This window comes from Corvus kubaryi, unplaced genomic scaffold (assembly GCF_017639235.1).
Source record: "Corvus kubaryi isolate FWS band 111438036 unplaced genomic scaffold, C.kubaryi_AGA036_p1.0 125, whole genome shotgun sequence".
Taxonomy (NCBI): domain Eukaryota; kingdom Metazoa; phylum Chordata; class Aves; order Passeriformes; family Corvidae; genus Corvus; species Corvus kubaryi.
Genome location: NW_024580660.1, coordinates 83,902 through 106,936, shown reverse-complemented (window position 1 = coordinate 106,936; position 23,035 = coordinate 83,902). Strand labels below are relative to the sequence as shown.

Below are 23,035 nucleotides of genomic sequence, written 5' to 3'. Positions count from 1 at the left end.
TGTTGTAGGAAATATGGAGATCAAGTGTTTGATTCACGGCTGGCAGTGTGCATATATGTGTATCTAAAAGGTTGGTGAATGAGTATTTGGTGAAGCCAAGACTCTGGCTGTGTTTGGCTTCAAGCCATCAAGCAATTTTTTGCAGATGCTAGTGAATATGAATGTATTGACATTTAATACTTCAGGAATTGTTATGTAATATCCCCTTTTTGCTAATACTAAAGAGTCCAATTCAAAAATAAGAGCATCATGATGATGAAAGATTATGTTGATGTGAAAATAGATATAATTACATTTTACACTATGATCTTCACATCCGTGTTTCTTAACTGTTCAAAATTCATAATAACTACTTAGGAGATACTTTGAGAAGAAAGTTACATGGAAAGAATTTCTCAGCACTGGTGCTTAGCATTAGCAAGGCTTGTCTAAGGGAAAGATCTCTGTAACTTTGTCTAGAGGTACTGCTTGGGGCTATCCATTATGCAATTAAAACTAATAGTCTTGTCCTAACAATTAGTTTTCACTTTCAAGATTAACATAATAACAAAAACTGTTTAAAACGCAAAGTCTTTTTAGAACAAAAGCTAAGACTAATTTAATGGATTCTCCAATCTGAAGAAGCTTTGTTTTACAACACACATTTATTTGGCTTTATTCATAATACAGAAGTGGAATAAATGTTATGAAGATGTGTTATAATCTACCAACTTAACACATATGCTTGCATTTAGGAACTCTGGTCTGCTCTATACCCCATCTTACCTGAGCAGTGTACTTCATGTATTTTATGTGAGAGTGTGTGTGTGTACACAGCTATACATGGGTGCGTACAAATGCACATGTGCCACACTACTATCTGTGAAACCATAGTCCTCTGACTAAAAATTTTGGTGATGTCAACTCAAAATACATCAAGGAGGGTTAATATGTTACCTTGGTATTTTTTAGATGTCCAGGTGAATTAAAAGAGAGAACTTTAAGTATGGCAAATGCAAGAAGGAAATGTTGATTTAACCTTCTCTGTTTTGGCCATGAGTTTGAAATATTTATGTCTGTAAGCTAATTTTTAATCAAGAACTGTTTTGCAGAACATATGCACTATAATGAAAAGTAACTTTAATAAATACTGCATATATTTAATAGAAACTGCACATAGAGAGAGACACAGAGATCAGCGCACAGAGATTCTGTAGAAATTACTTTCCTCAGTGCCAGTTGGGAAACTGATTCCTCATTAAAAATTGGATAAAGCTTTAAAGATTTAACAGATCTGTTAAATCAACTGAAAATTTTAGAAACTGCAACAGTGGTTCCTAGTCAGGTCTGTGTTTAGAATATGAAATAGATATAAGTTTGGACACACAGGGTTTCTTGAATGTTCAGATGGAATATACAGCTAGAGTTGTTGTGGTGCCTCTTCTGTGATAACCTGAAAACAGGAGGAGAGGTAAGGTTAAAAAAAACATCTTACCTTCTCATGGATTAAGATATGGCCAGGGCACACCATACAGATGTGGAACATAGGAAATACTGTCTACCCCACAGTTCAGATGTAGCAGCAATGAATGAGAGACAATATTTGAGAAGGCATTTCAGTCAAGAATGTTTCCATTGCTTTTTCAGGCTTTACTGAAGCATCACCTAATCACCTTAACAGAAAAAGAAACCCCAAAACCCCCTCAAAACCAAACCCAACAAAACAAACAAACAAAAACCCAAGTCCAACAAACACAAACCCAAAAAAACCTCCAAACCCTAAAGCCCCCAAACCACCTCAAAACAATGTCATCGTAGTGTGAAGTCATCTTGTAACTATTCATTAAATTCTCTATCACTCTATTGGAACATTATCAAAGGAAAATCTATGATTCTGACAATAAGTAAAAAGTATTTCTCTCAAGGAAGTGAAATCTAAGGATGAAGTATTGAAGTATGCAAGGATACTTGCATACTTGGTGCTTACATACTGGATTTATCTAAACATAGCTCTTCCTTTTGCTACAATTTTTTTTAATGAGTTTTACATAGTTCTTGATACTGTAATCATTATTTAAAAGCATACATGCAATAGAAGTACTGCTTCTGTTCTCTTAGCTGTGTTCGCTCTGCCTTCCTGTCCTGAAATACAGGACTGAATGTTATAAAGTTTATTCATGCTTCTGAGTAAGTGAAAAGTGGTTTGTGTTCTCTAAGACAAGAGAGTCAACATCGAGGCTAGCTATACACAAATAAGCACTGAGGAAAACACCTTTGCCAGGAGTCAGTTCTAAATCAAAAACAAGTTTACATATTAAAAGGGAAAGATAGAAACTCTGGGCTACTCTGTTAGAGTCATCAGTGTCTTTTTGGCAACTAGCACGTTTTCCCTTTCCAAGACCTTTGCCAGAACCTAGAAAGATCTTTCTTCTGGTATTTGCAGAAAGATATAAAACTGATGAGTGCAAAGAGATCCAGCATACTAGAATATATACAACAGGGAATTTCCATGTGATTGAACTGAAGTGCTGTCAGGTTACAGCTAGCAGCTATCAAAACTAAACTGAATTACTAATATTAACTTTAAATAATTCATTCCTGTGTCAAGAGAGTTACCAGAGTCCTGAAATTATTATATTATTATATTACATAAAAATAGCACAATATGAAAAATCTGTGTACTCTAAGTTTGATTGCTTCTCCATTTAACCCCATACATTTTTTATCTTTAAAATTTCACGCCAAAGAAGTGGGGGTTTTTTTGGTAGCATTCACTGCACTTTAAATGGATTTTGGGGCTTGGCAGCTGGTCAGCCACTCACAAGTGTCATGAAAGTACAGGAAACTCCTGGAAAGCATTCCAAAGATAAACTTGAAATTCTGTAGAACAAAAGTGATAGTATTACCATGATTTTTCCTGGATCTGTCTCATGAAAAAGTGACGATTACGAACAAAGTTAGTATCAGATGTGCTGTCAAAGTAGGGCTGTGGAGAACAAGAACATCAGTATTTTGTCTTTTATTGCCCAAATTTACCAAACGTAAATTCTGGCAGTTTCGTGTCCATGTAAAATATATTGTCTTGGGTTAAAGCAGATAAAAATTCAACATTAACATATCAAACTAGATGAGACTGGTTTCAGCTGAAATTTATTTTGTGCTAAACTGTTTAGAAGAAAAGCCTGAATAAAAAAAAGTTCTGAAGTGATATGTACAGTTTAGGACATTAGAAAGATTTATTAATGTGGCTGAGAAATTAAATACTCCTAATTTGTATGTTTAGTTATGTTCAGTATTAATGGAGTAGTAGGGTAAGGATATATATATAGTGCTGGTAAGGAGATTCAAAAAATGCTTGTAATGACTGTGGCAAAATAGTGATGTGTGTGAAATGAAATAGTTAACTTCAATACATAAAACTCATACATTTTCTAAGCTGAAATGCAGATCCTTAATTTCTCTATGGCAGTATAATTACAGAGAAAACCCATTTTAAGTTCAAATATATTAGAAATTTGCTTCAAGATGATGGCAAGTGCTAATCTGATCTAAGAAAGAAAGAAAAAAGTAGTAGCAAGAAAAGCTGGTATCAGTGAAATACCATGCAGCCATGTTGTCATATGTTAACTTCTGCTCATGCTGTCCTCATCAATGCAACTAATTCACCTTGGACTTGCATTTGGATGGCTATTTTTTGAAGCTGGGAGCATGACCAGTTGTGGATTACCTGCTTTCACATTGCATCAAGAGTAAATTTTGTCCACTTAACAAGCTAGTTTAAATTTCCAGCCATTTGCACTCTTCTCCAGTTGATGTACTTGGTATGTAATTCCCAGTATTATTTATACTCTGGTCAAATTTGGCCCAAAGACTTCCATGCAAGTCAAGTCATTTGAGATATGGTGGATTTGAAATATGTAAAATACTACAGATGGCACTTGACTAGATTTGACTCTCTAGCCAAATATATATGTGTATTTGGATCTATAATCAAAACTGATGACTGGGGTCTTGGATAAATAGTTTGTGATCTGTAATATCTTAATTTTATTTAAAATTTTTCATTCCATTCAGATGATTTTCACAATTTTTAACACATTAGTATAGCTTTGGTTCATTACTGACAATGCTGGTTTCATATATTTGCAGTGACATAATTTCATTCCAATTTAGTAACATCATGCCCCATAGACTCACACTGACATCATTTTGAAAACTTTGAGAGAATGCTTTGTAGTATTTAAAGGAAATTAAGCCTAAGTGTAAACATTATTGAAATTATGCCATCCTTGTTCTCCTCTCATTACCCCAGTGTAAATTAGAAGGCATTTTAATGAAACCCATGGAGTTAAATAAATTTATTTCAGGCCTGTACATTTAAAAGAATAACCTCCAGTCTTAATTCAAGCAAGATCTAATAAAACAATCTGTCTCCAGATACTTTCTAAATGTAATTTTCTTGGTTATGCATGTAGCTTTGTTGATTTAAAAACCAGGGGATGGAGGTAGGAGACAGTTTCCAGATTTCTGTCTCGTACTGTGTGACTGTTTTCATCATTTTGGTGTTGCCCTTAACTGTTCATATATAAGCCTGGAAAACATCTTGAGACTTTTTTGTTCTTTGTCTACTAGATTTTATCTAAAAAGTGCAGGGACTAAGGTTTCCAGCATAACTAAGAATCATAAAACAGAAGGAATCCGAAGCACTTTGTAGGCAGCCAACCAGAATCGTGGATTATCTGTGCTTTGCATAGGTTTTCTGAAGTACCTTACAGAGTCCTGACAGTCCTTGTGAATATAATCGGTATTGGTTGAAGGAATATTATCTGAATATTGCCAGCTCACTAATATTTTTATTAAAAGCCCTTTATCTCTGTTAGAGATGCTAGTAACCAAAATATTCTTCTCCGAAATAATTTCCCCATGAAGGGTATAGCTGCTCCTCTCCCAGTAATAGGTCAATGGAAGCAGTGATACTGCAGGGTAGAACTGGCAGTGTATTCACTTCTTGGGACCTTGGGTTTTTTGGAAAATGTTTATTTCCTTATTGTGTTCTTTAATGTCAATTTACATGAAACTAAAGACTGCTTGCATTTTTTATGTACCCTATATGTAAAGGCAAATCTAGCTGGAATTTGGCAACAGGGAGAACACTGTGTTGTTAAAAGATGTAAGGGTGAAATTTTTTCTTGTGAATTGACATTAGAGTGAGGCCAAAGGACGACGATAGCAGAGACTTGCTAGCACTCAGGACTATGATGAGGAGATAATGTGAAAAAGAGTGAAATAAAGTAGACAAGTGATGCATTTTTCAAATTACTGCTGTACAAGTAAAAAAAGCCATATAGTATCATATATTGGCTTTGGTTGGAAGGGACCTTAAAGATAATCTAGTTCCAACTCCCCCACCATGGGCAAGGAAAACCTGGAATTAATAAAAAAATAGCTGTTAGAATGAGTGTATAATGTACTAATATTCAGTATAATTACTGTAATGTTAAGTATCAACTGTTAGTGTCTGTTCACCAGATATACAACAAAGAACAGATACAGATGTATGCATATTATTACCTTTAATCTTAAATGTTGGTCAGCTCATGTTTTTTACCTCACCATGCTCCACCTGCAGGCTTATGAACATACACAGTTATGAATCCAGGAGGGCATTTTTCAAAAGAAGAAAAGGGCATCTAGTTGAATGAAGCTGTAGAAGTGGAATTGCATAAATATGAGTGGGGGAAAAAAAGTCTTTTTCTTTTCTTAACTCTTCTGCCCATGATTTGTTCTTCTGTCCATGTACCTTTCCTTCTTTATATACATTCTATAGCCCAGGATAATGCAGGAGCAGCATTGGTCTGGAGTCCAGAGTTCCTTACTGCCTGTGATAATTAGTGAGGGTGTAGGTGCAACTTATCAAGGGAAGGAGGTGGAGTCTGGAGTAGTGGAAACCTAGGAACTCAGAACAGAGCCTTAATGGGAGGAGATGGGATTACACCTGCTGCTGCACTACACCATGAGGAGAAGCAATTGAAGGCCAAGCCTTCACACCATGGTCCAAAACTTTTTGGAAGAGAGTCGGACTAGAAAATCTCTTTGAGTATATTGGGAATTAATTTACATTTCTCTAGAACTAGACTGTGCAACTTAGGTATTTGGGCAAATCAACCAAATTACTTTCAGCATGTGAGTTAACAGCTACTACTGCTCCACAACAAATGTTCACATGCAGTCTTTCACTTTAATGTAAATGTTAAGCAATAGTTCCTAATGGACAACACTAAAATCATACTGCATCTCTTTGAGGAATATTCTGGCCTTAGAATACCAGACAGCTAGGAGATTTGAACAAGAACAGTTCCCTGTTTTCTCCTTGCCATTTTGGGGTACCGGATTGCCATGGGGCACTTGAAAAAAGGTTTGCAGTCCGCTCTGTTTCACCGCTTATTCCTTTGTGCTTCTTTTCTTTAGCAGGTTTTAATTTTCTCTCACCTGTAATGCAAGGAGCAGACTTCCATGAAGCTTGTGGGTTGTGAAAAGTACAGGAAATAAACATCCTGTAGAGGAAAGATGGAGGAAAAGTAGGTGGATTAAATTACTGAAGTATAAACCATCCTTAAAAACAATAAATGTATCTGAATTTTATCTATTAATTGCTGATGCTATTAGAAGAGATTCTTGGAAGCAGTATCCTCAATATAGCCACATTTTAATGAGCCTTTTTGTAGAGGATAGTATAAAATGTAGTTTCCTTCTAAAGGACCATATTGTTAAATATATTTGCGATGACTGGACAATAGCACATAATTTTGAATTAGTCAGAATAAAGGCTGGATTAATTTATTTACATCTCTATTCTAGGATCACTAAGCAACCAAGGACAAATGGCTTTATATCTGGCTAGTATATTGTATTGCTTTAAAAAGCTTTTTAAATGAACATTTGTTCTTTGGCACAGGGATAAACAGATTGTAAGCATATTATAGCTTCTCTTGGGTAATTTCTGGATTTTAGTACATGATCTCCCAGGCCAGTGTAGTCCTATGGCTGAAACTTCCCCAGTTTTACATGTCTCACTTTAATTAAATTTGTTCGTTTGCCTTGTTGGTGGTGTTCTTTTGTGTTTGTTTCTTTATTTTTATATGTTTATTTTAATAAGCTGCAGTCACGGTAAGGTAGGGGCTAGTGCACATTGAAATTGTGCACTATAGGTTATTCATCTTCAGGTACGTGTAGACAGCTCAATAATTACGAGCACAGACCAATTTCATCTGCAAGCATTCAGTGAGGAGTTATGTTATGTATGTGTTAATCTTAAAAACTGCTCTTAATTTCAACCATACCCACCCTCTGACTGGTTTTAGCTCAGTTATTGGGAACTGTCCTTTTTAATGTTGATGTTTTATCCACATATACTCAATAGCCATCAAGTGTGTACACGGATGAAATGGAAGAAATAAGTCTTGTTATGCCAAGCCTAGAGACTTGAAATATAGAATTACAGTATATTTACTTGCTGAAGGATGTGAAAAATATGTCTTTAGAGTTTATAATTAAACCGACATCTCTCATAAATTTGGGAAGTGAAATAGTATTATAGTCATTACATATTACTTTCTCTTATGGGTTGGATCTGATGCCTCAGCACTTGCCACTCCTCAAAGTAATGCCATGAAGAAGTAAAAAGCCTGAGTAATAAAGGCATTACTGAATTTTTCATCCAAAAATATATGTAGGCAGTTTCTGCATCTGCATCTGAAAGTGTGAAGACAATTCTGAGCATGTCCAGAAAAATGCAAATCTTTCTGGTATTCTTTTGTTGGGACCCTCACTTTAAAACTATTGAATTTTCTTTTGCTTACTTGAAAGCGTAAAACCAAATGAGGCAGCTGCTAATCTTGAATAAATTAATAGAAGGCAGAAAACCATTAAAGTCAAGGTATTGGTTACACTGACCAGTGCTGAAGACCTCTACAGTGTCATATATTTTTTAGTTCTTCCTAAAGATAAATCTGCAAACATAAAATGCAAGGCATTCAGTTCCTTGTTAAAGTATCTGGAAATTTTTAATTTTTATTAGTTTTCATTGCACAAGGAAATGAAAAAATCCTACCTAACATTTCTGAGATCTTCACTTGTCTAGAATATACTTTTTTATTCCTGTTTCTCATGCCTTTAATTGATTGTAGTGTTTGCCTGCCTCCTTGTGATTTTCCTTATAACTGCAATCCTGATGTATTTCATAGCTTTGGCCTTGTGGGGGTTTTTTGACTTTTTTGTTGGTTGATTGATTTAGTTTGGGATTGGGTTTTTTTATTGTTGTTTGGTTAGGTTGTGATGACTCTAGACATGCCATTTATTTATTTATTTAGGATTTCACATGTTAAATTGAAATGCTAATGGTCAACTTGAGCATGTTACCATACATATCTCAACTAAACTTAATTTTGAATGTTGGATTAATCAAAATACCTTATACATCATTTTAAAATTTATGGGTCATGATTTTTACCACTAAGGGACTGGCAGCATCCTTATTTCAACAAGAGGCAAAAGATGGTGATTTGGGGAAAATGGGCAACAGTCACTTTTGTGACAAATATTACAAAGATCACAACGACAGGGAAGTTATTGTTGGGTTTGCTGTACTGGTATCCCAGAGAATGGGGACACACAACAAAAGAAACAATTAAGCATTTTAACTCCAGCTTCTGCATTAATCTTGCATACACTTGAAAGCAGCTGTTTGTAGCAATTTGGAAGATTTTAAAAAAAAAAAAAGTCCAGACAGGGAAACACATAGATTGCTGCAGTTGGATGTATGTGGTAACCGAAATCACTCTGTGCTGGACTTAAAACATCTGTCACTTACCACATGCACATCACTTCCAGAGGCAGGCAGTGAGCAGAATGCTGTAGATGAAGATGTGCAGTTTTTTATTTAGTTGCAGGAGGTACTTTCTTTTTTTTGGCTGTTTTGAGGTAGGAAATTAGAAGAAACAGAATGAGTCTTGATAAAATAGCTAGAAAACAGATGGCAGTTCAGGATTCATAAGAACATTTTCATGTACTTCTGCAATCCTATAACACGAGCATGTTCACGTGCAACCCACGCACATTTGCATGAGGAAACCGTAGATTCGCTGCATTCAGTGGCAAAATCCAAACAGATGATCACTCTGCGCATAAATACACTCTGTAAGTGACTCAATATCCTTAAAGGAATGTAACTTAGGAGAATCTTGATAGTTTGCATAAAATTAATTCCTATTTGTATTTAGCGGGGTTTCTGTTTTAAATTTGTTCACAGTTTATATACAGAAGTCCTATTTTTATTTTTTATTAAATTCTGCTTCTAACTTATTCTGAATAGTACCTCAGTGCTCTAATACATGATTTTAGAGGTATTTCTTGAGGGGTAAAAACTTAGTTGACATTAGAAAGTGAGAGAGAATTGTCTCTTTAGCTATTTGGATTTTTTTAAAAGAAACTTTTCAGGGCCTCAAATGCTAATAGAAAGATTAATCATTACAATTAAGAAAATTAGCTGTTTGTTTGGCGTTTTATTCAAAGGTAAGAATAAAGTCTTTTTCTTCTTTTTAAGAAATCTCTCATAAATTTATTTTAGCAGCCTCATGCTAATGTTTTTGAACTTTTTTTCTTAAAGACAGTCTCCCCCTACCCCCATTATTTGTTTAGTATATATGATTTTCCATAACTCCATCCAGAGATACCATTTGCTAGTTGATGCTTTCTCTTTCACTTACTCTCATAAACTCTGTCTGATTTCTTTTTATGTATTTAATCTGTTTGCCATATCATCTCTTCTGGTGAGTGTTGCATAAAATATTTCTTATGAGTCAGTGTTGCAGCTAAGAGCAACTAGATTTCTGCTCAATATCTCACATTTCAGTTGATAAGGACTAGGTCTTCCTTGTGGCTGGCCCAGACTGTGTCTGGAGGGGAAGAAACAAGCGTCACCTTAATTGCCCTCAGACATCAATCAGGTGCACCAGATGTCACCCAAAGTACTTGGAAATGCACAGTCCCTTTACCTACAAATACCATTCTGAACATGAATCCCATGTCTAATTAATTTTCCTTGCCATTATTAATCTTTGCCCAAGACACAAACACCTTCACTTGTCAGAAATTCACTTGTTCTTAATGAACAGGAATTGTGTTTACTTCTGCATCCATGTTATTTCTTGCACACTAAGTGCTTCCCTATGCAGGATGCTGTTTTCAAACAGTAACCAAGATTAACCTAGTGTTAATTAGACATGAAACATGTGCTATTTCCAAATTCTATAAAATTGTATCAGAAACTAAATTTAAGGTTTGAGGGAAAATTTAATCAAGAATAAGAATTTCAAATGTCCAAACCATCGTGTTATTTTTATCAGTACAAAAATGATTTCATCTTTCAATCTTGATTTCAGTTAGTTAGGCAGGAATACTTGGAATAATTATTTCAGTGAGTCTGCTATTGTCTGAAAACAGAAATAAGCAGTTTCATTAAGTGCAATATTTCTGCTATAGTCAATCCCAATGCCTTCCCTCTGTAGAAATGTTTAACACAACTGGTTTTGCCTTAACTCCAGAGGTCAACAGCTATCTGTGCCATACAGGATTTACCTGGCTGTGGTTTCATCCCCTAAAACCAATTCCTGGCTGCTTCAGGTATATAAATGGCTGAACTCCTGTGCATGTAGTGGTTTATGCCATTATACCAAGCATATTGACTTCATCTCTTGCCATGCACAAATAGACAGAGGATGTTGCATTTTTGATGTGAAAAGGGAAAAAATTCCATTTCCTCACTTGATTATTTCTTTTGCAGAAGGCAAGATGTTACTTCATGGCTTCTAAGTATCTTTAGTGATATGTAGAATGACTGCGGAAATGCTCACCCTCAAACTGGGACTTCTACACTAAACAAGTACTTGTTCTTCAATGTCTCAGCCTTAATGAGATCTTTCCATTCACTTCACTTGCAAGCGGATCTTTCTTTGTTGCTATCCCATTCCTATAAAATTCTCAGTTTCCCTGACACTGCTTTCCATATGTGTCTTTGTACATATCTCAGGTCCTGAGGTCAGGTATTATGTGCAATTTTCTTTATCATTGAAACTATGGAACAATCTCTACTACCTCTTCAGCAGACTGTGTATCAAAGAAAAACCACTGCTGTGCTGGATGCCATAATTTATGGGACATTGTTAACAGTCCCACTTCCAGTTTGTCCTTTCAGGCTTTCAAGTTAACTACTGTGAGTTGCCCTGAGATTCCCCTCTCCATCCTTCATTATTCCATGGGCTGCATCAGTTCAGGATTTCAGTGGGCTGCTAGATTCTTGCTTACTCTTAGATGCCTGCTGAAAATAAATTTTCTTTCCCTGTGTCTTGGTTTGAGACAATTTAAAGGAGAACATTCTGGAACCAAGTTGTCTTCCTTTAAAGGGTTCAAACAATCCCTTTCCACTAATAAGGAATGAATACAAGTACATGAAAGTGAAAAAAACCCACAAAAATTTATTAACAAACAGAATGCCAACAGGCAGGAGAAAAAAAAGTAAACAACTGCTAGATACCAAACTGCTAGACCTCACAACCCCACAGAAACTAAGAGCGGCCCGAAACGCCACTCCCAAAATGGCACCCGCCAGAGGCGGCCGTGTGACTGAAGGACACGGGAGATATGACGTCACACCCTTCCCTTCTAAAATGGCGCTCTCCAGGCGACCGCATGGCCCCAGGAACAGAGACGGGATGGCGACAGCCCCTACTGGGAAGGCAGGAGCTACAGAGCAGTTCTAGAGGCAGATGAAAACTTGCCGGTTCGTGTGGGGTCCGCGCCGCTACCACCGCTACCTCGTGCCGCTCGCGGGTTCTGGCGCTGCTTGTGCCCTGCTCTGCACCGTGGTGGTGGGGTGGCGGCGGGAGGACCCATCCGTCGGGGGACGCGGGGTGTCCCGACCCCAGCACCTCCCTTGCTTTTTTTTCTGCTGCTAGAGTTTGCAAAGTTCACTTCGAAACAGTTTGTAATTGTGAAATGCACTTTCTGCGATTGGCTACAGTTGCAAACCCAAAGCTGCCACAAAAGAGAGAGAGCTCTGCTCCCATCTTCTCTCCTGGTGCGGGGTGGCCTGCAGGGACCTGCGCCGCAGTCACTCCGAGCCAAAGGGGAAAACAAAAAGGGCCCAAAAAGGGAAGGAAAAAAGAACCCTTGCCTGAGCAAAGACCAAACAGCCCGCGAGCTAACACCACGTGGCGAAAAGCAGCAAACCACCCCAGCAGGGAGATTTTAAAAACACCCGCGATAGCAACCCCCATACACAAGGGTTCTGGATGCAGGGTCTGAAAGAGATGGTAACAATTTTTTGGCAGAGATAGATATGGAATACAATAACGCTATGAATCACCCCAGGACACCTTGGCTCTCAAGTACTGTTGTCTCTAACATTCCACTGGGTACTTCTAGGCTGCCTGTTTATTATCGTTTTACTCATCCCCACATCCTATTTTCTACTTGCTTATTCTGTCACCACCCTGCTGTTGCTGTACTTCTCACAACCCACAACTGACTGAGCTTCAGTGATACCCCTGTATGTTGTTAGATTAGATTTATCAGAGTACTGTTTTCAGCAATTGCTGTTGCCCCTTTTGGGAGTCTGTGGTGCTGTCCTAGTATGATATTCTGCTGATATATCAAATGGAAGATTTTTCTGGTACATCATTCCTGATACCACTGCAAACATGCCATTTGCCTGCTCTCTGCTGTAGATGGAGGCTCATGATACTCTTATTTGTCTTTGATCATATAGGACTTTAATCATTTAGCATCCTATTCATTTTTAGACACCCTGTGTCTTCATGATCAAATGTGTGTTTCCTAGCTTCTTCCAGACCTTTATAAACCAAGATATAAGTAAAAAGCCATCTCAGCTTTTCCACATCTGTACCTCTTCTAGGGGAGCTCACTAGGAACAATTTACAAACATTTTGCCCTTGGTATTGTGTTTCTAACCTGATTACATGCTAGTTTCCTGAGCTGTGACTAAATCTAAGTCAATTTTTGTTTTCATTTCATATTACTGTGAGGCTTGATAGAGATTTGCTTTGTGCACAAACTGTAAGAGTGGAGCAGGATTTTGCTCTGTGTAAAGGAAAGGCTCAGGGTTGAGATTAACTGCAAGCACTGTTCCCAGATTTTTTAAGGGTTTTACAAGATTCACTTGCCTTCCTGCTACAAGTAATTTCAATCATGTATTAATTATATGTTACTTAAGCAGTGTTTTAATGTAATATATGTCATACCAACAAGGTATGTTAATATCTGAAGTATTTGGTTTTGAGCTACAGCAGTCTTGATTTCAGTGGAATCACTAATCACTTACTTTTGTGTCTGTCTTCATCACAGATGTTTTCTATTCCCAGTTGCATTACCAGCGCTGCACCGAAAACATGACATCTTATAGTAGCATTCCATAAGCACTGTAAAAAAAAGATTTTTGATAGGTAACGTAGTTTAACAACTTGGGTAATTATTACAGAAATAAATTGGAAAGTCATGAGGTAGAAATCTCAAAGGATGTCCAAAGGCACTTAAAAATGGAATATAAAAGGCTTGAAAAGAAAGTGAATCCCGAGAGACATAGGCAGTCTCATTTTAACTCAGCTTTACTTACCCTTGTTTGCCTACATTTTTCACAGAAAGGAGTGCTTTTGAAAATGGAAGCAGTTGCCAAATGGACAGTTGTATCAGTTTAGAAAAAGGAGAAATCAACACACAAGCAAAATGACAATCAATTAAGTAAAGATGAGTTGGGTGGAAGAAATTCACTTCGTATTCTAAATGACAAGAGCTATGTGTTTTAGTGAAGTAGAACAGCTGATGTCGTTATGCATCTTTTTACAGAAATATCTGTGAGATGAAAAGGAGAACAAGAAGGCTGCTTTGAAAGGAGTGTATTTAATTAACAAAGGATATAGTGGTTAGAGTTTTAAATCCTTCATTCTAGGGGCCTTTTCATAAAAGAAAAAAAAAATTACTTATTTTAGCAAAAGGATCTGGTTCAGATTTCTGAAAAACATGACCCAAAATATCAGTATTCTAATTATCATAATAGTTTTTGCCTAGGAGGAGTACATGACATTTAGTACTCAGTACAGTTTTGCAGAAAACCTCACTTACTTTTAACTTCCAAAGGATAAGGGTGTATGCTTAAAACCACCAGCTTTACCGTGGCTGACCTCCTCAATGTTCTGCCTGCAGAGAGCTGTCTATAGTCTTCTCTGATGAGTTTTGTTTGTGAAGTGACAGCCAAATTTTGAAAATAAGAAAAGTGAATAATTACACCTGCCATTTTCTGTTTCATATTTTTAATATTTAAATAGCCCTTTGGGTATTTACATATCTGGATGATTATTTAGATGCCTTTTGTATTTGTATACACAAAGTCTGCTTGTTCCTTTGATCTGAAACAGAGGTTGTTTCAATAAATCAAGTGGATACCTGTTGATGTGTTTAATACAGCCCAAGATGTAACATTAAAATAAAATTCTTTATAATTCAGAAAGTATGTTAATTCTAAAACCAAACTGCAGCATAGCTAGAAATATTGTGACAAGCAATTAACATACGCTCTTGACATCTTTTTTTTCAGGCTGAGCTTTTTTATGATGTTTTTTCCAACTGAGATTCATTTACTGTGATTTACTACATATAATTCCCTAAAAATGAGAGGAAGATGTTAATCCAGAGAGCAGTCTATTTTCTGTATCATTATCATGATGTCTGAAGAGAGAGGAAGTGCAGGATACTTTATTGGGGTTTTAGAATGACAACACAGAAAGTCGGAGCTGGTCCCTAAACAAATCCATATGTAATGGCTGAAGTTGCATCATCTGGAACTTGTAAAACTAGTAGACATAATCCAAAACATTTTTGTATAATCCTTTATGTAAGAGGGGAGCTAGGCAAAATGTGACTTAATGAGGGATGACAAGGGAAAAAGAGGAGTGCATATTTCCTGGTTTTCAGGTGGAGAAAGACTTATTTTTACTTATTTATTTTTAGGATAATTTAGGTTGGAAGGGACAAATAAATTTTTATCTGCCAAAATATACATAATTAGACTGCAAATAGCTTACTTCAGTGTGGATGAATAAAATACCTGGCATTAGCTACATAATTTGCACTTTTTCAGATTTGTAGAGGTGAGGTTTAATTTGAATCCCTTGGATGTGCACTCAGGCACATAAGTGAGTTCTTAAAAGTCTAAAATAAGCTTTATTGTTTTATTAGACTAAAACATTTCTCTAAGAAGGCACAAATTCAATGACAATGTGGTAGGTACAATGTTGGTTATAAAGTAAACCAATAAAATACATGAATGTGCTGCTTTATGATACCTCACTGGTATTTATTTGACTGTTCTGTATGGAGAAACAAAAGAGAGAAATGAGTAAAATCACCAGCTGAACTCAAGAGCAGACGAGGGAGAAGTTACACTGGCACTTGGAGAAAAATTTTATTTGAATTTAGGCAGAAAATTCTGGTATCTCCAAATAAATTACTTCTGTTGTACCTCACTGGATTGTTTTAATTACAATATTAAACTATTTTATTAGAATGTAGTATGAGCAAGACTTAATTGTTAAAATAAATGGAACTTCATTTTTTTAAATTTTTTTTTATAATTTTCCAGAGATAGAGGAAATTGTTTTGGTGGTTTGCTCTTCACTATTCCTTTTGTATAGACCCCTATCCCATAAAGAAAAGCCAGTTTTGAGACATATAAAATGGTGACTTCACTACAATACTTTCAAAAAAATAATCTAAAAGTATTCATGTTCCCTGACATATTTCTACTAAACACATGAAGAACAGAATGACTCCATGCTATAGGACTAGGAAAACATGTAGCATTTATTTACATAAAATATGAAAATCGTTTAAAATACCAGCTCATTTTCTTACAGGTTTTTTTAAAATTTACTTTTAAATTGCAAATAAAAACCACTCTACTATTTCTTTTCCTTTCCTTTTTTTGTAAAGTAAACTACCATCATGTGGTTTTGACTTTCAATTAAAGTAAGCAGTTTTTTACAGCAGAAAAAGTGTGATTTCTTTGTGAATGGTTGCCTCTCAAGAGTGTCTGTGTTTTTTCCTGCCTATATAATTTCAGATGCTGCACAACAAACATGTGATGGTTCGTGTTGGAGGAGGCTGGGAGACTTTTGCAGGTTACTTACTTAAGCATGACCCATGCCGAATGCTGCAGATGTCCCGAGTAGATGGGAAAACTTCTCCAATCCAGAGCAAGTCTCCAAACCTCAGGGACATGAATCCAGACAATTACCTGGTTGTTTCTGCCCATTACAAAACCAAGAAGGAGATTAAGTGAAATAAGCCTCTCATGTGAGTGGGACTTTATGTATGTAGGTCCAAATTATTTTCCCAAGTGTAGTGAATTTAGTTAATGCTTTAAAAGGACTTTGGAAAAATTAACACAGACTGGAAATGACACCCCATTTTGAAGATCTTTGAATTGTAGAACTATTTATTTCTAGTACTGTATCTTTTATAGCAAATTACCCTTGATAGGCTGATTACTACAATCAGATAATAAATAGACATATATTTTTAGCCAAATTATTACTCTTTAATATGTGAATGTATACTTAGAGCTACATAAAGGAGCAGATCCTGTTAATGGAAGAAAATACACAATAAAATATATTTGTATGAAAACCTTATTACTTTGAATCCCTGACTGTTAGGCTAGTTGAAATATATATATGCAGGTGGAAAATGGGTATTTGGGGAGATTATTTGGTAATGTGTCTTGAAATTAAATAAAAATTGACTGTTTCTATGTTTTGCAATCTTTTCTTAATTAGTAGAATATAATGGCTTATTGCATGCCAAACAACTTCTCAAAGCCATTACTTAAAAGAAAAAAAGCCCAAGAACCCCCTTCACACCATTTTACTATTTAAAGCTGAAGACAATGCTGAGTGTTCGATCTATGTGTAGATCCTTTGTGTTTTTCATGAAGTTGCCCAATATAGAAGCATGGGGAAGTGGACAGATTGCCCCTTCCTCTGTCAGGCAGTAGAGTTGGTTGGTTGTACCAGTGAGGTGATGTTCTGCAGCCCATTAGGGAAGCAGTAACAGGCGTACAGCCCTCAGACCCAAGGAGGAGCTTCAGAAGATGCAAGTCCCTCTGGAGTCACAAAACACCGCACTGTTCTTGGATATGAGCTTTTCCTTCCCCTTCTTTTTAATTCTGTTGCTCATGCTAAATGTGAAATATTCATTACCCTGTAAGCAGAGTGACTCACATTCTCATAAATCATTCACACACCTCTAATATAGCTAAAGGCGTATGTGGGCTTAGTTCATGATTTTGGCTACTTCTCTATGTTTATATTTGGTAATTTATGTGCCTTGTAAGATCCTAGAAAAATCATTTTATAGGATTGTTTCACTGACTGTATAAATTTACAAATGAAATAATTTTTTTTAAAATACACGTTTTGAAACTTGTATTATTTGTAATCTCTCATCTCCACTTTGCTGCTACCAACTGGATGCCTACAATACACAATACTGCTTGCTGTCCTAATAATGAGCCGCACAAAGTAAGGGCAAACGTAACACAGAAATACCCAAATTTTATTGAAAATTACTTTTTCTTTGCAGGGAAAAAAAAAATAAAAAGCATCCTTGGAATAGTTTTTTTCAGTACTGACTAATACTTTTCTCTATTTTCTGATGTTTAATTTTTGAAAATGGTCTTATGATCTGCTCCTGTGGTCTTTAACAGCAAAATGTCTATGGGCTAGAAAGGATCAAGACCATCTTTCATGTTCCATGCCTTATTAAAATCAGCACCTTGTATCTCACTTCTGTGGACAAAACCTACCTCATCTAAAAATACCTGCTAAATACAAACAGTTCACAATTGCTTGGTGCAGAAGACAAAGTAGCAGGGCATAATTCCAAAGTTGCAGCCTTTTATTCTTATTTTGAAACACTTGCTAGGAGGATTAAACACATATTCAAGCAATAAATCCTTTGAAAAGCCATAGGAAGACTCAGTTGTCATAGAAGCAATATATGTCCTCCATAAGGAAGCAGAAAACAGACCACAAGCAACATTTTATTGAAAATGTAGCACAGCTGAAAAATAATCATTATCTTAATATAAGCACTGAGAGATCTGTTTTCAAATGAAAAGAGAAAGGAAAAAAATCACTCATGAAAATGTGAGATGTTTATTTAGAAATAAGGGCTAGTTTTTTAAACATAATTACTTGGATTTCATAACATCACTGAGGTTGAAAAGACTTCCAAGATCTTCATTTTCAACCTTTATCTCCATCATCCAAGACTTAAGTTTGTGTTTATGTTGCTTTTTTAAATATTTGACAGTGTTTACATATTAATAAATCAGAGCAGATAATTATAGAAGAGGTATTCTTCATTTTATTTTAATATTAAACTTTAACAGTCCTAGTAAATCCAAATCAAAATTCTAAATTAAACTTGGACCCTTTTATGTGCTTGGACTATACCTATCAAAATAATCTTTTTTTGATTCAGGGTACTCAAATGTCTTTAAAAAAATCACATTAGAACACTTCCTGACTTAAAACTTCAACTTTGCCAGTTCCAGAATGGGAGGCCTAGAAAGGATTTTATTTTAAAGTACTGCCAGTACCACCTGATGTAAAAAACATGCAGGTGGGACTTACTGCTTTTGACTGCATTGGTGTGGGTGTGAATAAAAGAGGAAGAAATGAAAGCAAACAAAAAAATGCAGTAAGCTGATTAGCCTGGAAGAAGGGGTTGGAGGTAAGTGTTGCTGATCTGATAAATAGTATCTTCATAGTAGTGTATTAGGTCCTGTAGCAATATAGGAGTTGGAAAATTTGTTAGGAACCTATGGCTCAATTTATAAAGCTAAAGTTGAGCAGCAGAATCTTGCTCAAAGGCATACAGCCCTTGTGGCAGTGATGGGGGCACAACAGACTTAGGTCATTTTCCGTGACGTAGTGATTTTAACTATTTTGCTGTGTAAGTTGGCTGAATGTGAATGTTGAGGAGGCTGAAGTCCTAAAAAGTTTAAGTGATAGGAGCTGCAACAAAGCCTTTTCTCAGTCCTCGTAGACCAAACCCCATGGGAGCTGTCTGAATAAACTGTGCTTAATCTCAAAATGGATAAATTATGTAAAATTATTTATAAAAACCATTATTATTGTATAACATCAAATGTGACTCACCACACTGGAAGCCATTCAGAATTAGTTTGGAAATGTAACTGTAACATCTGTTATTGCTCATTATAGGAAGTGCATTCTGTCACCTTGCTATGAATACATTACCTGGAGATCTTTTTCCAAGCAGGATTATTTACATCACTGATTGAGGATAGGGTTTGTTCATATCGCTGTTATAGGGATAATTGCTCCTTCCTTTGCAGTACCACCTTTTTTTCCAACAGGAATTTAGAGAAGGAAAATCTATGGCAGCTAGTTCAAGGATTGTTGGTGGGCATGAGTGAAATGAGAAGGCAATATATGTGTGGGAAGGTACAGCAAGTTCCTTGTAACTGAAGACTCAACCCTGAATTCATTACACATGTTCACTTTTGATCTGGAAGAGGAGCTATTAGCCACATCACAGTGTTATGGAAGCATCTCCTAGAGAGGCTGACAAGGGTTTGGTTCTTTTTGGGTTTACGCTTTTCACTGCCTCATTGGCTGCTGCCCTGCAGTACCCGACAGGGATGGAGGTACAGGGATGCTTCTTTGCTATGTCTCCCACTTTCTTAGCCTGTGGCATGTTGTGTAAAGGTGGAACAGACAGGTGGGATCACACAAACGTTTATGGGGCTGGACAGGCTTTCCCAGACTGGAAAAACTGCTGGCACTGCTTGTGCCTGATGAGCTCTGTCTCAAGAATTTAGTGTTGTCACTGTGCCAAATCCACATGCTGAAGTCATCTGTGTTCCTCATCACACGGCCCACTGTGATGCTGTCCATCCTTGTGGAGACACAGCTTCTGTGTCTTCCCAAATTTCATGACATTTGCTACAAACACACTCTCTCTAGCATAATCTGTGTATTTTAACCATATGCAGTGGCAAATGGATTCACTTGGTTACTGCAACAAAGATGATGCTATCACACTCATGGGAAGTCAGCTTTTCAGTCCAGTTTACCAGCACTGGGCTTCAGTCTGTCAGTTTTTGAGGTGATCTGCAAGACTATACAAGATGAAGAAAAAAGACAGAGTTGTACTGATGTAAACAAAGTATCAACTGTCTACATAATCTACATGAACAGGTTTATTTTAACAGCCTCTGAGGTGAAGTAAACGTCTATGATTGGGGGAAATAAGGACAAAACTGTTGTGTCTCACATTAACTTAGTGATGCACTAAGCAGTAAGACAGGGAAGACATCTCTAAGAAGAGAGCAACTCTACATGGCTGTCAGCCTTACTGTTTAATGGTACATGTCAGGTAGCTACCAGCTGTACACTACTAATCTGCAGTAGTTCCTGCTTTCACTCTCAACTGAAACGCAGCTTAAAGCAACAAGAAGTGTTTTTATTTACCCAAATAATTCCCAGTCTGTTGAGCCTGGCTGTTTGGACAACTGGATGTGTATGGGATAGGAACTTCTTTTAAAACAGCTTTGTAGGTGATTCGCAATCTAGAACAACATGCTCCCACATCCTCTGATGTGGCTTCTTAGCTGTAGGAATAAATCCAACATTCAAAACAAGGTCTCTTAAGAAGCACAGACAGCTCTGGCTTTTACACAAAGGATGGAAAGAAAGATGAGCAGGAACTGTGATTGGTTTCGCTAGGTTCTTTCAATGGCTTTAAATGAAAGTGTCCATGGCACTAATGCAAGCAGAGGCTTGGATGACAAGAGACATAGTTATTTGTTCCCCTTGCAGTTTTGGGGGAACAGTATGAAACAGAATGAAAAAAAAAAGTTTTAAGTCTGAAATATCACAAGTGACCAACTAAGTGTAAGTGCTGCTTAAGTGTCTTTGTAGGACACCGACTGTGAGGTTAGATTGAAATTCTCATTTCAAATTAATGTTTGAGATACTTTTTTTATAACTCAATGCCTTTTCACTAGACTTAAAAAAAAATTTTTATGACCAGTTAATACACTGAAGAGAGCCATTACCAGCAATCAAATGAAACTGAAGGCATTCTTCAGCCAAGGACAGAGCTGTTTTCAGCCCGAACACCATTATGTTAATATCAAAATTTCTCCTCAACTCAATTCTGAAGGCTAAGCCAGGAAACTGTGTCAGGACTGCGCTCCCAGGACAACATTAGGCAGTACTGAGAGGTGAAAGACAAAATACATAGTTCAAGGGGGGGAAAAAAAGCCTCTATAGTCTTGAGGCCAGGTCTATAGTCTATAGGTCAGAAATGGGGCAAGTGCAGTACTGAACGCATGCAGAATGCTCTCTGGGAAAAAGAAGATGTTTCTGCACTGTAAGTAGTCCACCTAAATAGATAACACAGAAATTTTTGGAAATAACCTGTCAAAGAGATGGCATGGTAACTATTCTCCTGTTTGTTTTTCAAAATCCTGAGAAGGGCAGCATTGCCCTCTTGTGGTAATAAATGAGAACAACTAATAACAGGATTTTTAATTTCATGTTTAACTTTCAGTATTCATTATAAATACGTACAGACTCAAAAGAAATCCACATGAGAAAATGAGAACAATTACTACACACATACTAAAACAGCATTCTTGATCTAAGTATACAGGATTTTAAAAGGTCTCTATTTTTTTTTAACTATTCACAAAATTATTTCGTTTGTAAGGACCCACCATGAATCTACTTTTCTTTTTTTGAAAAAGGCACTAAATTCCTAAGCAGTTCAAGAGTCATTAGGAAACAGAAAAGAAATGCTGTCATCCACATATTAAAACATATATATATACACACAACTTTCTTAGAGAACTTAGGACTTAGAGAAAAGTTTAATTGTAGAGCTTGAAATAAGCATCAAAATCAACATGTGGGCACCTGAGCTTGCTCAGGCCAGTCATCATACACAGATAGACAGACATCAACTGACCAGACAGTATGCACATACTGACTTGACTACATGTAAGGAGGCCACTTCCAGCTGACAGGAACTCTTGACAGGGAAGCAATAAAACATGCATGGAAAATAAACAAAATTGGCAAAACCATAGTGTTCAGAATTAGTTCTATAGTTTCTTAGTCAGTATTTCCACATCTGTTGTCCCACAATGGCAAAGTACTGCTGAGTCTTCAGATATAAACAGCAAAAGCCACATGATGAGTAAGCGCCACTTGGCTGCAGAAACTGGCAAGTTATTGGCAGTAAACATCAATCATCTTCTCTTCAGAAGTCATGTGTTACCCAACCTGCCACTAAAGAAACAAACAACAAAATACACCACAGGTTCGTATGAAGATAAGGAAAAGAAAGGAAAAATTCTCAACTAAACGAACACCATTAGGCTGTCTAACTACAATAAATTCTCCATTCACCTTTCAATTCTCAATTCACCTTTTATCCCAGCAAGCGATGGACATGCAGTGTACCAGTGGCAACTTAACAAACTCCTGCCGCCTGAGTCATACATGGCAATGAGGGCAAAAGATAACGGCTTATGAAGCTTGAGTTTCAATGATCAGATACATCTATTGTTTTGGAGAGATTGTAATACTTCATTAAATCTCTGCCTGGCCTTCTGAGGTAAAGTTTACATTAGAATAGCAGTAGTAGTAAACTTGATCCGTATTTATGCCAACACCGTATGTTTCTTTTGTAATGAGAGACACATACATAAACCCAAAACCATCACCCTACTAAGTTCAAATGTTTTCTGTAAGCTCTGAAGGAAGGGAGACAATCTCAACTGGCACTGAAAAGGGACACTGAGTACAGGATAACACAGTGCTGAGAGACCTGTAAAACTGATGCATCATAGATGTAGAAACTGGGAAGAAGGGGGGGGGGGGGGGGGGGG

The 23,035-nt window shown here is 36.6% G+C and overlaps 2 protein-coding genes across 11 annotated transcripts in view; one reads left to right on the top strand and one right to left on the bottom strand.

Moving 5' to 3' along the window:
• Positions 1–16,858, top strand: part of GAS2 (growth arrest specific 2) — an 81,493-nt gene extending 64,635 nt beyond the window's left edge. For all 5 annotated transcript variants that reach the window (XM_042021118.1, XM_042021112.1, XM_042021103.1 and 2 more), the window contains one exon: positions 16,169–16,858. In XM_042021118.1, the coding sequence (XP_041877052.1) occupies positions 16,169–16,387 (219 nt within the window). In that variant the 3' untranslated portion in view covers positions 16,388–16,858. The remainder of the gene's footprint in view (positions 1–16,168) is intronic.
• Positions 1,103–23,035, bottom strand: part of LOC121661215 (small VCP interacting protein) — a 25,943-nt gene continuing 4,010 nt past the window's right edge. Inside the window, exons 4-8 of one of the 6 annotated variants that reach the window (XM_042021150.1) lie at positions 13,376–13,472; positions 8,849–8,948; positions 5,551–6,533; positions 2,886–2,965; positions 1,103–1,432 (exon numbers count right to left, since the gene is read on the bottom strand). In XM_042021150.1, the coding sequence (XP_041877084.1) occupies positions 8,914–8,948; positions 13,376–13,472 (132 nt within the window). In that variant the 3' untranslated portion in view covers positions 1,103–1,432; positions 2,886–2,965; positions 5,551–6,533; positions 8,849–8,913. Of the gene's footprint in view, positions 1,433–2,885; positions 6,534–8,848; positions 8,949–13,375; positions 13,473–21,659; positions 22,434–23,035 lie in introns of those variants that run through there. The other 5 variants (XM_042021161.1, XM_042021165.1, XM_042021140.1 and 2 more) reach the window with 5 other exon arrangements.